Raw genomic sequence first — 15,134 nt, 5'->3', positions numbered from 1 at the left:
ATTTTCTCTTTTCTTTCTTGACACTCATTGCTTAGTAATTATTGAACTAACGGATCAGGATAGAATTTACAAACAATTCAACAAACTATTCTACTGTGTATTGGGTTAGTGGGCCAGATTTCTTCTCACGTAAGAATTATGATAGATATTCAGCTAAAAAATGGGCATCCTATTTATAAATGGTCTACCTTCCGTACGGCCCAAATCACTAAAAAAAGGCCCATAAGAAAAAGGCGACGACGCTCTCGCGTCGATCTCACTGCACCTTCGAAACCTCATCTCTCCCTCACTCTTCAGAGTTCAGGCTTCCCCGCTCTAGAAGACTAGACTTTGGTGTTTGGAACTCCGACCTAGAAAATGGTGGTCTGTCTCAGACTCCCTTCTCTCACTTCGTCACTATTCTCTCCCGCCACCACCAACTCCCTTAGGCGCTCTCCGGCTCTTCTCGGGCGGTGGAGCGGGCCCCGCCAGTTTCAGCCTCATTCGCCGCTTTTTTCCGCCTCCACGCAGGGAACGGCGGCTACCGAGACCACGAGCGAGGACCGGGTGGATGGCAACTCGAAGAACCGAATGAGCAACAACCCGGACCGAGTCATCACGCCTCGGTCCCAGGATTTCAACGCTTGGTACCTCGATGTTATAGCGAACGCCGAGCTTGCCGACTACGGCCCCGTCCGCGGCACCATGGTTATTCGACCCTACGGTTATGCCATTTGGGAAGCAATTCAGGTACTTTACGATCTCCGAAAACGAGGTTGTTTAGTTTCTTTAAGATAATTACTTCTGTTGTCTTCACTTTGAGTTTTGAAGTGCTTTTCCATTGCTTTTGAAAGCTCATTTTGACTTTATCGTTTATATTTGTTACGCAGGAATTCCTGAACGTTAAGTTCAAGGAGACTGGTCACAGTAATATGTATTTCCCCCAGGTGTGGCTCTGATGATGAATTATCACTTGGCATATACTTTGCTCTTTTGCCATTGTTTTATTCATGTATTCTGGTCATCCATTATTTTGAAAGGTGAAAGAAAATGAAAGAACACGTTCTTGGAACGAAACTTCTCTTGCTTATTGTTACTTCGTTATGCGTTTATTCAGAGTAAGAGTTTATTATATGATAATTGCCATGAGAGATGATTCAGGCTGAACTTTATTTCTCTTGAATTGGAAAATGAACTATCGATATTCTGTTATTTTTCTTTAAAGAAAAGAGCTATCTTTAGGAAGGATTCAACTGGGGGGGGATGAAGGGATCCCTACGAATTTTACTTTTGTTTGAATGCTGTAGCCGGATTCTTTTGAAATTTAAACGGTGCCGCAATGAAGTCTGTGAGTTGTTGCTATGGCCAATCAAGAATTTGGAACTCATATATATGATGCTTGTATCCTGATCTATGTGCAGTTTATACCATACTCATTTATAGAGAAAGAAGCTAGCCATGTTGAAGGTTTTAGTCCAGAATTAGCTCTTGTGACCATTGGGGGAGGAAAGGAACTTGAAGAAAAACTTGTGGTACTTTTACCTCTTCACCCGCTTGACAATTGCCTTTCTATGTCTCATGATGTGCAAACAATTTTTCTTCTTATTCTGAACTGAAGCAATGTGCCCCTTTTAAGTTGTTGAAAAGCTATAACCTAAGGTTTGGCTTTGATTGTTGCTCCCTGAGGCTTTGACAGGTTCGACCCACAAGCGAAACCATAGTAAATCATATGTTCACTCAATGGATTCATAGTTACCGTGATCTTCCTCTCATGGTTAACCAGGTACAGCTATTTCTTATTGTTTAAAGTGCCTCCAGCTATTCAGGGGCATTTACATACTAATTTTCTTCTTTTTTCCAATTGATATGGTTCAGTGGGCAAATGTCACTAGATGGGAGATGCGAACAAAACCATTTATAAGGACCCTTGAATTTCTCTGGCAGGAGGGCCATACTGCTCATGCCACTCCCGAAGAAGCAGAAAATGAGGTTGGCATCATATAAACCTGAAGGCTTCTGATAGCTTTATCAAATTATAGTTTGCATCTAAGTTGTTGGTGCCTCTGAACTGCAGGCCATACAGATGATTAACATCTATACAAAATTTGCTTATGAGCAAGCTGCAATACCTGTTATTGCTGGTCGAAAATCTAGAGTCGAGACATTTGCTGGTGCTTCTAAGACCTATACGATTGAAGCCATGATGGGTGATCGAAAGGCATTACAGGCTGGAACCAGCCACAATCTTGGGCAGAACTTCTCCCGTGCTTTTGGAACCCAGGTGCTTGAAACACTACCATGATTTTTTGTTGAGTTTATTGAAGCGAGAAATGCTATTCATGAGCCTTTTTATCATTTGATGTGGGTTCCAAACGATTGGAAAATAGTTTTTCAACCATTTGATGTCACCTCAAGGTACGGTGAGAGGATGATGATTAAAAAGCTTAAGAATATAATTTGTTTATTAAAATATTCAACAAGTGTGCTGTGGCATTTTAACAATTTAGCTATTTGTTTCTGATCGCTTCATCAATGCTTTTGTTTGGATGTTTCTGTTTCCAATCTCTTCATTTTGACTCTCTCTCTCTCTCTACATGTGCGTGTGTTCTACTTTACATCGTGTTGGATGATCATTTTATTTGATTCAGTATGACAGTGGTGTATGTGTACAGAATAAGTAAGACATTGGTGTTAAGGTTACTTCAAACATTTGTAAAGACATAAGTACATTGGTGTTAAGTTTACTTCAAACATTTGTAAAGACATAAGTTGGAGGTTACAATGTGTTTATAATGTTATAGTTAGTTTCTATTATGTTAAAATATTTCATTCTGTGAGTTCAAATACTAATCTGTCCTCACTATTCCCCCTAATTATATACCCATGCCATGTTCTTTTTTGGGAATTTAACATATTTTATTATTTAGTTCTGTAGTTTTCAAAAAGGAAGAAAATACGTGTCATTATTCCTTTAGTTTCATTATCATTGATGCTCTTTCTTGATTTCTGTGGGGCAGAAACTGATCGATGTGTTTGCTTGTATAGTTCACAGATGAAAATGGACAGAGGCTACATGTATGGCAAACATCATGGGCAATTAGTACCCGTTTTGTTGGTGGAATTATCATGACCCATGGAGATGATGCAGGTCTAATGCTGCCTCCAAGGCTTTCACCGATACAGGTACATTTGAATTCTTTATGTGTCTTCTGCCTGATGTTGTTGGCACTGGTTGAGATGTATTTCAATGTTAAGTTTTTCAATATTTAGTGTGGGAATGAAACTAAATCATTCTTATAATATAAGCTTAAAAGTTTCCTTTCATAAAAGAGCATGAAAATATTTATGAATAAACCTCAATACATGCCATTGTTTGATAAAAAAATGTACATGATCATTGTAGGCCAATTTGTGAGGCTTCTGATTTGGATTCATTGATGCAGAAGCAAAAGGATTTACTACGTTTGTTACGAGCCAATTTTGCAGGAATTTAATTTTTCCAGTAGTTATTGTTTATTTCTCTCTGAACCAAATTTATAATTGCTTTGTATTTTAAGTTCATATTTTGTGAATTCATTGATGCCCGATTCTAGACATCAATGATGGGTTGTGTTAAGGTTTGAATTTGCGTTGATTGGGGTTGTAGTTGGTTGTGAAGAACATCCTTCTCGAGACATCAGTTCTTGTTTCTAATAAGTAGTAAAACTTATTAAAGTGGAAGTTGTTGTGACATCTTACTTAAAGACTTCCTCGGTTGCTTTGCAATGAGATGAATTCAGCTATGGTAACTTTTCGGTTGATTCAGGATTTCTAGGATTATTTTTTAAGTGAATAATTACCAATAAAGGAAAATTAGTGAATAATTGTGTGTGACCTGGTTATTGTGGGTCAACAGGCTATAATTGCGTGAGGGTAGCCAATCAAGGATGAAGTCTTAAGATTGGCCCTTGAAGACTTGTTGGCAGGACCATCATTTTTTTGGGATCCTTGGATGCTTGTTGGTCTCAGTATCTCAAATACAGCAAAGATTTTGGACACTTTTGAAAGCAACTATCGCATGGAGAACATGCCAAAAAGCAAGTTCCATGCGATGTGGGTTCCTACTTAATTGATTAACATTACATGGGTGGCTGGAATGAACTAGGTAAACAAAGTATGAAATTGTATGAGTATTTTTTAGAGGCTCTATCAGAAGGGAAGTTAGATGATAGTTCATTTGGCACCATGATAGTACCAAGGCTTACACTGTTCAGTGAAGTTTTGAAGAAGTTTTGAGTTTGAGTTTGTCTGTGTACGATGTACTGCTTACGGCCAAAAGTCTAGTTCTCAAAGTGTTGCAATCTTAATGGATGATTGAGTCATGGAAATTAAGCTTCTGAATATAATGCTGGGAACAGTCTTTAAAGAAAGATGGTCGAATGAATGGTTAAATTATATTTATATTTTATGCTTGTCAGAGATGTCAGAATGTTTCATGATAGCCTAGATCAAGAAAGTTTCCTTAAGAGTTTATACACCTGATTTCTATGTAAAGCTGTTGATGGCTTCAGTAATCAGTTGTTAAATGAAACAGGTGTATTCTTGCAAGTAAATATGATCAAAATGAGAATGTGGGTGACACTCTTATTCTATGGAGATTAAATATGATGAGAGTGGAAGTCTTTCTTATGAGCAAGAGGAGAGTGTGGCTTTTTATATTCCTAGTCATGATGAGAATGGAACTGTCTTACAAAGATAGATTCCATGCGTATTTTTTTGGCTAAGAGTGCAAGGTAAAGATGAAGAGTATACAAACGATGTTATAATCCAAGAATAATTTGTCAACTTGCCCAACCTCTTTAATTTGACGACTTTTTGGTCAACTTGATTATTTTACCTTGATGTTCTTGTTTCTCATGAGAAAGGATGATTAGTCACTTGCATGTTTTAATTCATCTGACTTGTTTCTTGCTCGCATGATTACTTCTTAAGAAATGTGCATTGCAATGATTCCAGGTGATAATCATACCAATTTGGAAGAAGGATGCTGAAAAAATGGAAGTTCTAAATGCCGCATCATCTGTAAAAGAGGTATTGCAAACTGCAGGGTTTAAAGTTAAACTTGACGACTCGGACGTACGAACCCCAGGATGGAAATTCAATTTCTGGGAGATGAAGGTATGTCTCTTTTCATGAACGTCAAGAGTGCAGCATTCTATACAAACTGTCATAAGATTCAAAAATTGACCAAATCTTCTTGTTGTACTGGGTTTCATCCTTGCTTTAGGTACATATATACATACTCTGTTCTTCATTTCAGACTATATAGCCAAAAGTTGACTGTTGACGAGACGTACTATATCTACCACTTTTTTAAAGAAAAAAGATAAAATCTAGATATTGTGTTGCTGATAATCTTCTAAATAACATGCTGATTGTATATAGGGAGTCCCTTTAAGGATTGAGATTGGTCCTCGTGATGTTTCCAGTAGAAGTGTGGTCATTTCTAGGAGAGATGTTCCTGGAAAGCAAGGGAAGGTGTTTGGAATATCTATGGAACCTTCAATTTTAGAGGCTTATGTAAAAGAAAAATTGGACGAGATCCAGTCCTCTCTTTTGGGACAGGCAACTTCATTTCGGGACAGGTAACTCTTGATCTAATATTTATCACTTTGAGACACATACATGCTGTCGCAGACATTCATACTGAAGGGGATACTTTTGCAGTAACATTGTGGATGTAAGCTCGTATGATGAACTCAAAGTTGCAATCTCTCGGGGCAAATGGGCAAGGGGTCCTTGGTCAGCTAGGTATTTCATCATTCGTATCTTTTGAGGATTTGTATAGGAAGTATGTTGAAACATACAAGTTACACATAAATTGCAAATATAATATAATGCTATAACTAATGGTACAGTGATGAAGATGAGTTAAAAGTGAAAGAAGAGACGGGGGCGACTATTAGGTGTTTTCCCTTCCAACAGCCTCAAGGGATTAAAACATGCCTGATGACTGGTAATCCTGCAGAGGAAGTAGCCATTTTTGCAAAATCATACTAAGGTCTCCCTCCAGGGGTGCTCGCTCCTCTTTAATGGTGAAATCATATTGTTTGGGGCAGCTATAGCTCTTTTTCAAGTGTATTGTTTGGATGAAATTAGTCCGAAACGGTGTAAATTATCGACTGTTCTTCAAGTTTGTTATTTGTCATGATTTTAGATGAAGATGGTTGTTACAATTTGTTAGTTATAATGTCAGCACCACTAATTTCATGAGTTGGGTGAGATTAAGTTCATCTTTTTTAGATCGGTTGTTGTTTATGACATACGGATGTCACGAACGTCTTGCAGTACGTACCCAATCAAAACATTTCATAATAGCTTTTGTATATTTCACTTCAGTAGTTGGGTAAATTGGGTGAGTATAGAAATTAAAAAAAAAAAGGTTTTTGATGGATCAAGAAATGCTTTAATCACGAAGAGATTAATTATACAAAGTAAATCTATAAAGTAATGTAGCTAGATGTGTGATATGTTGTCGTAAAGTTATTTTAATTGTAAAATAAATCTAACGGGTTATATGATGTTATATTAGCTTATAAATTTATTTTTATTATTTTTTATAATCTTATTATAACTGTAACACCTTTCTTATTGTAGGATCATCGACTTTGAGTTGAGAGATATCATTTTATAATTTTCATTTCATTGTAAATTTTTTAGACAATGTCAGTTTGTTATTTGCCACACGTACTTTCGGCCACCTTGTTGGCAAAGGCAAGGTTGCAGGGAATATTTTTTACCTTTTTTGATTGGATAGTGCTACAGTTATCGCTTAGTTTTTCTGTTTGAGCTTCTCGCTGTACGTGGCATGCCACATCCTTTAAAATTGTTTTATTAAAAAAAAGCTTTATCTCTTGCCCAACCCACCCACCCACCCCCTCTCCCTTGCTCCTCATTTCGCGTTCAAAAGTGAAAACCCTAACCCTCGACGGAAGCTTCATTTCTTCCAACTCCTCCGTCAGACTTCCACAACATCCAGTCTGCGCGACAAAAAATACATTTCCGGCGTTGTCTTCCGACTCTCCTCCATTCGACCTCCAATCTGAGAGGTACATTTCAATCAAAACAAATTTGGATTGCAAATTATTTTCGATAGATCTGTGTTCTGTACCAATACCAATCACATGAAAAAGGTTGTTGCAAGATGAAGCAACCGGTTGTGTTCTGTGATATAGGGAACAGGAAGATGGGGCGAAGGTGTTGAGAGTTAAGAATTTGAATAATCCATACAAGGATTAGTCCAATTTCGATAGGAGATTCAAATTGACATTGAACAAACTTATTAAAAATACAAGGGTCAGATTCTACTAAATGGGATGGGTTTCTTTGTACCGAAATTTTGCTAAAGATTTGCTGTCAAATGATTGAAGACAAACCTATTTCTCTTTGGTGGGATGAGTTTCTTTGACTTGAAGACAAACTGGTTTCTGGATGGGTTTCTCTTGGTGGGGTGGGTTTCTCTTGTTGATGGGTTTAATTTACTTGAAGATGAAGAAGGTTGAGGGCGAAATAGAGATGGAGGCGGCTTCACGGGATGGGTTTCTCTTGTTGAAGGCTTTACGAAATGGAGATGGAGGCGGCAAGTTGGGATGGCTTTTCCTTGCTGATGGCAAAGGCTTTATTTTTTAATTTTTAAACACTTACAATGTGACATTCCACGTCAAGCGGGAAGTGAGAGCGGGACATCTGAGCGCGGTGGATAGCATTTTCCTTTCTGACTTTGACCTGGCCAACTTTGATGAGTGATCCTGGCTTCTATTTCCTTTTTTTTTTTTTTTGGGTAGGGTCAGTATGCAACTATTAAATTAAGATAAACAACTCTATTTAATACTAACTTTTAACTTTTGGTAAAATATCAAGTTGTTAATTATATGCATACATAAAGAATTTTTTTTAAAGATAATATGAATACATGAGAATTTATCAAAGATTATCTGAAGACTAAGCAGCTGTTTGGATAATGAAATAAGATGAGATGATTTTAGATAAAAGTTAAAAGTCGAATAAAATATGTTGTTTATTACATTTTATGTGCAAATTTATAAAAATTGTAATAAAAAAATAAAATGAAATGAATTGAGATAATTTCTCAATCCAAACGGGGTCAATCTATTACTAGTAACCAAAATTAGTAATATTCAATCCTCGTGATTTGTGAACCAATTTCAAAATTTATTTTAGTTTTTATAAAAAAATAATGTTCATATCAAAATAAAAGAATTGTTCAAATGTTCAATAAAGAAAAACCAACTTGAATTTGAACACAAGAATCAGAGAAATCATTCATGTATGAATTTTCAAATTTCAATGGCAGCCAATTCGAGATCTCTCGACTATCACCCTATCCCCTTCCTACTCTTTCAAAATCACATATGCCGCCATCCTATACTCATAACTCACTCCGAGTGTCTTGTATCCAAATTTCTAGTTCCACAACCACACACGATGCCTCTCCCTAACACCATCGAGAACTCAGCACCGCAACTAATCTCTCATAACCGTTCTTGTTTCGCATCTACAAGTGTGTACTGCTCGCCCTTCCAACCTCCCTTCTCCTGACTCTTGTGGTTGTCGTAAAGAATCCTTACTCAGAAAGTCCTTTTTTTAATCACCTTTTAGGCTTGGTAATTAACATTCCTTTTTTCTTGCCCGATTAGCATTCTGTCACAAACGAAACCCGTTTGTTGTATGCTATTGGTTTTGTTGCTCATCCATGTGTATGAAATATTGTTTACCCTCAACATTGAGGGTACTCAAATCAAAAGTACGCCTTTTGATTTTGAAAAATGCTGGTTGCAACTGCCTGATGCAACCATCGTGCTCACGTCAAATATATTTTTCATCCGTTTGCTTTTTTATTCTTGTTTAAATACATCGTTTCATTTTCCCCTCCTCAGGATCGTTACCCCCCAAAGTCTCTCTTGGGAAGATTCCCTCTCTCTCTCTCTCTCTCCCTCCCTCGAAATTTCATCGGTTATAATCCTTCCCTTTTCATCTCCATCTCTCTTTACGATTTCACTCCCTCTCCTTTTTGCATCAGAATGATTTGAAAAATCCAAAAACATATTAAGACCAGAATTAAAAGCAAGAAAAAAAAAAACAGATTTCACACTCAACCAATATATGGGTTTGGAGTTAAAATAGCATTAAAACAAAAAAAAAAAACTTGAAAGTTTGCTTTACAATAAACCCAAAAACATGACAATCAGAAGTACCCAATCTTGTGACCGACCGATCAATCAAAAACGGTGCAGAAATAAAGAGAAAATAAAAAAAAAATAAAAAAAAACTTACCCAACAGATGGATCTATTAAAAATTCCTAGGCCAAAAAACACAGAACTAGTCCAAATAAGATAATCAAATAAAGCTATATTCCTGCTCAGCTGCCTCCTTAATTTTCTCGCAGTTTCTCAAGGAGAAAAACCAAAAAAGAAAACCAAACACTGGAAGGTAGAATTGGAAGAAGAAAGAGAGAGAGAGGTCTTAAAGGCGGAGGTAAAATTTGCTCTGCTACTCGCCTGAAGAAGAATAACCTGCTCTCATAAAATAAAGCAGAAAGTAGAAAAATTTGCTCTTGAGAGGCTTTTCTACTATTTCCTCTTTACAGAGAAGAATAATTTGCGATAGAAAAGCCGAAAAAGGTTAAAGACCACAAAATATTCTGCTATTTCCTCTTTCGGGCCTATTTGTTAACATTAAAAAGCTGAAAAAGAAAATAAATGGAAATAGTCTTAGCAGCATGAAGGCTGTTATTTAAATTTTTAGTACAATACCTGATCCAATCAAGAAAGCCAAAAGCAATGTCCCAGTGGACTGTATCACTCCAACACAATCGAATACGCCGGTGCTTCATGAGGAATAATGCCAATATTACTTGCTGCAAGGCCAATTAAAGTGCTTACCAAGGCAGCACTCACCATGCTCCCAATCTTGGTCTTCTCTGACCTTACATCCCCAAAACATATTACATATCCTTTACCCAAATTAGTCACCAAGAAATTGGCTATACAGAATCTAATAAAATAAAAAATCTTTAGTAATAAAATATGGGGTGTAAGCTATTTTTTGGATAAAAAAAGAGACAAAATTCTATTTATAGTAGTAAGAAAGGAGAAAATTAATTATGAGTGCCAAATTTGGTGTGGAAAATTAAAAAAAAAAAATCATTTTCATTATTGATTTAACGACGGGAAAAAACAAACAACACTCTAGAAAAAGCATATTTTTACAAAGTGCTACTCAAATTTGCCCACAAAAGAGACAATCTTTGGACTGTGTTTTCGATATTCACTGAAACCAGTAATTTCCAAACGTAAATTTGATCCTTGAACGTTTCCTTGACGCTTGACCAAAAGCACCAGAATTATTGAACATGCTAAGTATGAAATGAGAGTGCGTACCAGAGACCAAAAGCACCAGTGGCAAGGAGAGAGCAGGCCATGTGCCCCAGTGGTCTTCCGGAGATATGATAGGATACCTCAGTTGTGACCTAATTAACTTCTCAGGTCGTCGAGTCGAATTTCGATTATTGGGTAAGATGAATGGTGAGAGATGTCTAATCCTTTGACGGTTGATGGAACAGAGCGTCGTGAGCCTACTACGGCGGGATAAAAGGGGGTGAGAGGTTGGGGTGCGGGATTAGAGGTGGCGGAGAAAGGTGGGCGAGGATTAAAAGCCATTAATGGAGGATAGTTTGACACTCAGTGAGGCAGAGATGTAACCCCAGGTTTGAGTGTGGAATCCCCCATCACGTTGATAGGTTTTTTAACCTCGTCTCCTTCGTGTCCTTGTTTTTTCCCTTAGCCGATATACTGACGTGTCGAGGGAGGACCCATTGAGGAACATTTGGGACTTATTAAGGAATTATGATTCATATATATGCTCCATTTCCACCTCTTGGTTCGAGTTCGACCACCTGAAACCATTCCAGTATTAGCTAGAGTCTCAGTTTGAAATTCCCAGAAAGAACCATATAATTCTCCATTTACTCGATACCCGATAACAGAGCCGAATACAGAGCCAAACTCGATTTTCTTCATGATAAATAGTGAGCGCACGGTAAAAGAAAAGGAAGTAGTATGAAACTAACGCTCTATATCATGATTCGCAGTTATAAAAGGAAGCCGAATACAAAGTCAGAGTCGAACTCGAACTATTTGCAGACGATCCACGAGGTTGGCGAAGCGATTTCGTCCTGTATAGGTGTCATGTCATCTATTTCAACTTTCAAAGTCTCGCAAAAATGACGCCCACCCACCAACCGGAGAAAAAAATTTCAACAAATTTGGCCCACCAACAGCAAAACTTTTTGGGAAATTTGGCCCACCGCCACTATGAAGTGCCAAATACGAGAGTAGTGCTGATCCTGCAATGATTTTCTAGCATGTGGGAGGCCGGGGGGGGACCAGCTAGTACTGTCTCGCCCACTTCCACTCAACTAAATGTCCACACTACACATACTCTCCCTTCCAGGAGACCCAAATTTATAAACCTCTTCAGGAACCCCCAAAAGATCTTTGTCAACATGGTGACCAAATTCATTCGCTTCCTCCCTCTGATTATCGCATCTCTCGTCTCCTTCTCAAGCTCTTTTACTCCATCAGACAACTACCTCCTCAACTGTGGTTCGCCTAGCAACACTTCTATCTACAGCCGTCTCTTTCTCACAGATTCAACGAAACCCGGTTCGGATTTTCTCTCTGCAGACCGGTCCATTTCGCTCAAGAACCAAGTACCATCACCAAATTCCTCTACTTTGTACCATACAGCCAGGGTTTTCACCAGAAGTTCTGGCTACAGATTCAACATCAAGAAAAATGGGACTCACTTGGTACGTTTCCATTTCTCGCCCTTTGTATCTCAAGGCTTTGATTTAACTACAGCAAATTTTAGTGTTCTGGTTAATGGGAATTTGATTCTTGGAGGTTTGCATTTGAATAACACCGACACTGTCCTGAGAGAGTATATCTTAAAAATAGATAGAACTGCGGTGGAAATTGTGTTTACACCTGGTAATGAATCGGGTTTCGGGTTCGTTAATGCAATCGAACTTTTTTCGGCTCCTAGGGACTTTATAGTCGATGAGGGAGTGAAGTTACTTAGTGCTGATGGAAGTAAAGTGTACAAGAATCTTTCATCACGGGTCTTAGAGACAGTTACTAGGATTAACGTCGGAGGTCCAAAAGTTACTCCTTTTAATGATACCCTTTGGAGGACTTGGATTCCTGATGACGATTATCTTGTTCTGAAATCTGCGGCAAGGCGTGTGAACACTACCCACCCGCCAAATTATCAAACTGGAGGTGCGAGTCGAGATATTGCTCCAGACAGTGTGTATATGACTGCTCAAGAAATGAACAGGGAAAACCCGAATTTTAATGCAAGGTTTAATATCACTTGGAATTTTCCAGTGGGTTCGGATTGTGCTCGATACTTGGTTCGATTGCACTTCTGTGATATTGTTAGTCGGGGGCTTAACTTGCTGTACTTCAATGTTTATATCAATGGTTACCTTGCATGTGAGGATCTTGATTTATCGACTGTGTACCATGCGCTTGCATCTCCAGTCTATTTTGATGTCATTGTGGATTCGGGTGATTCTACGGTTGTGCAAGTAAGTGTAGGTCCTTCGATTCTCAGCAGCACTTCGGCAATGAACGCAATTCTGAATGGGGCAGAGATTATGAAGATTTTAGGTCATGAGAATTCCGAAAGTAGTACTAAGGAGAAGAATATCTGGATTATCGTGGGTTTGGTTGTTGGCTTTGTTGGTTTATGTTTGATATTGCTTGCACTACTGCTTGTTATGAAATGCTGGAAGAAGAAACCAAAACCAAGACCTGCAGAAAGTGTGGGGTGGACACCGTTACGTGTAAATGGAGGCAGTTCTCACAGTAGAATGTCTGAAGGAACAGCCTATGTATCTCCTGGCCCAAATGGATACTTAGCCATGAGAATCCCTTTTGCTGATCTACAATTTGCAACTAACAATTTTGACAAAAGTCTGATTATAGGCTCTGGTGGATTTGGCATGGTTTACAAGGGGGTTCTTCGAGACAATACAAAGGTCGCCGTGAAGAGAGGTGTACCAGGATCCAGGCAGGGCCTTCCAGAATTCCAGACTGAAATAACAGTTCTGTCAAAAATTCGCCACCGACATCTTGTTTCTCTTGTTGGGTATTGTGAAGAACAATCAGAAATGATACTAGTGTATGAATATATGGAGAAGGGGCCATTGAAAAAGCATTTGTACAGTTCAGGGTTTCCACCTCTGTCTTGGAAGCAGCGGCTTGAAATATGCATTGGCTCAGCTCGAGGTCTTCACTACCTTCATACAGGTTCAGCCCAAGGAATTATCCATCGTGACATTAAATCGACCAACATATTGCTTGATGAGAATTATGTGGCCAAGGTTGCTGATTTTGGTCTTTCAAGATCTGGCCCATGTCTCAACGAAACCCATGTAAGTACAGGTGTAAAGGGTAGTTTTGGATATCTTGATCCTGAGTATTTCCGGAGGCAGCAGCTTACAGATAAGTCAGATGTTTATTCATTTGGGGTTGTGCTTTTTGAAGTTCTTTGTGCTAGACCTGCTGTTGATCCATTGCTTGCTAGGGAACAAGTGAATTTAGCTGAATGGGCAATGCAATGGCAGAAGAAGGGCATGCTCGAGCAAATTATTGATCCTCATCTTGCTGGACAGATAAAACCGAGCTCTTTGAAGAAATTTGTAGAAACAGCAGAGAAATGTTTGGCAGACTATGGTGTTGATAGGCCAACCATGGGTGACGTGTTATGGAATCTGGAATATGCACTTCAGCTTCAGGAAACTGCACAACAAAGAGAACCTAGTGAAGGCAGCAGTGTTGATGGGCCTAATTCCCCAACATTTGGAATCGTTCCCCAAATCCCATCCAGTAACATAAGAGCAGATGGAGAACGTGGTAATCATAACTCAGACATATCTACAACTGACGTATTTTCCCAGTTGATGACTAATGATGGCAGATAGCTTTAGAGTCCTACAACTAATATATCTACAGTATAAGTAATCTCAAGATTGAAGATTTGTATCTTCAAACTTCCAGTGAAATTAGAGGTATTAATGTAATATTTTCATTTTTAACTATTTATTCGCTCTCATTTTTCTTTTAGATTGAATTTCTTATTTTGATTATCTTAGGGAATAAAATGGGATCCTTAGACAGTTATAGATGATTTTTTCATTTAGTTCAAGTTGATGTCACAAAGTACTCCATATTGTGTGTTCTGCTAAATAGATACAACAGAAACTGTTGCAAATAGAGCCATCACAAGGATGGTGATGCAAGTTGGAAACTCTCCAATCTAATGTTACCTAGGAGTAATCCTATACATTTTTAATCAAGTAGGATTAACTTAGGACTTGAGGATCAAGATCAGTAGTCCTAATGCAATTTGAGACACATGTGGCATCATAGAGAAATATATACAAGAAAGACCAAATGTAGCCATCTATGATCTGTGTTATGGTTGATCATTACTTCGTGCTTGAAGTCACTTGTATCCTTGATTCCTTACCACAACAATTCAAATACAAAACTCAGCATATAATTCAGACTATGGGATGGTGGTAGAAGATGCAAATAAGATGATCAAGAATATGACAGATTGGAAAGTGCAATTTATACATAGAAGTGAGGTAGCACACATAGTAGCAAAAAATGCTTTCTTCATTAATGGCCTTGATAACAACCTGAGCATCACCTCCAAACCCTACACTACAGGAATTAAGGTCGTTACAGATCCCCAAAGCTCTCTAGAGGGCTAGACTCTCTGCTGTTGCCGCTTGTTGTACATGTTGTATTTGACCACAAACAACTGCTAATATTTCCCCCTTCTCATCCCTTTTAACTATTCCAATTCCCATCTTTTTCTCCTTTTGATCCAAAGCAACATCCCAATTGGCTTTCACATAATTTTCCCTCGATTTCTTCCATTCCACTTGCCTCACAGCAACTGCATTAGGTTGTTTCCTGCTTATTAGGCTCTGAGCTCTTTGAAACTCTTTCACCTCTTCCCTTGCAATGCTTACAACTTGCCCCAGTTTTTTAAAATTGTCCTAAAAAAAAAGTTG

General features: G+C 38.3%; 2 protein-coding genes across 2 annotated transcripts; both read left to right on the top strand.

Moving 5' to 3' along the window:
- Positions 1 to 250: 250 nt before the first annotated feature.
- On the top strand, positions 251 to 6,240 carry LOC108982683 (proline--tRNA ligase, chloroplastic/mitochondrial). The gene is made up of 11 exons (XM_018954121.2): positions 251 to 729; positions 870 to 926; positions 1,401 to 1,511; positions 1,676 to 1,762; positions 1,855 to 1,968; positions 2,054 to 2,260; positions 3,025 to 3,162; positions 4,975 to 5,136; positions 5,404 to 5,603; positions 5,686 to 5,769; positions 5,877 to 6,240. The coding sequence occupies exons 1-11, from the start codon at positions 358 to 360 to the stop codon at positions 6,016 to 6,018; spliced, it is 1,674 nt and encodes a 557-aa protein (XP_018809666.1). The 5' UTR covers positions 251 to 357; the 3' UTR covers positions 6,019 to 6,240.
- Positions 6,241 to 11,404: 5,164 nt separating this feature from the next.
- LOC108982677 (probable receptor-like protein kinase At5g24010) lies at positions 11,405 to 14,229 on the top strand. Its single transcript, XM_018954118.2, has one exon. It carries the CDS (start codon positions 11,544 to 11,546, stop codon positions 14,028 to 14,030), a length of 2,487 nt encoding a protein of 828 aa, XP_018809663.1. The 5' UTR covers positions 11,405 to 11,543; the 3' UTR covers positions 14,031 to 14,229.
- Positions 14,230 to 15,134: the final 905 nt, after the last annotated feature.

This window comes from Juglans regia, chromosome 13, assembly GCF_001411555.2.
Source record: "Juglans regia cultivar Chandler chromosome 13, Walnut 2.0, whole genome shotgun sequence".
In the NCBI taxonomy this organism is placed as follows: Eukaryota; Viridiplantae; Streptophyta; class Magnoliopsida; order Fagales; family Juglandaceae; genus Juglans; species Juglans regia.
The sequence above is the reverse complement of the archived record's forward strand: the minus strand, read 5'-3'. Positions and strand labels throughout refer to the sequence as shown.

What these genes read in the sequence shown, in the direction of transcription:
- LOC108982683 (XM_018954121.2), top strand. Translation starts at nt 358, where the DNA reads ATGGTGGTCTGTCTCAGACTCCCTTCTCTCACTTCGTCACTATTCTCT. An exon ending in GTAATATGTATTTCCCCCAG is followed by an intron (nt 927 to 1,400) that starts GTGTGGCTCTGA and finishes ATCTATGTGCAG; the next exon opens with TTTATACCATACTCATTTAT. An exon ending in TCAATTTCTGGGAGATGAAG is followed by an intron (nt 5,137 to 5,403) that starts GTATGTCTCTTT and finishes GATTGTATATAG; the next exon opens with GGAGTCCCTTTAAGGATTGA.
- LOC108982677 (XM_018954118.2), top strand. Translation starts at nt 11,544, where the DNA reads ATGGTGACCAAATTCATTCGCTTCCTCCCTCTGATTATCGCATCTCTC.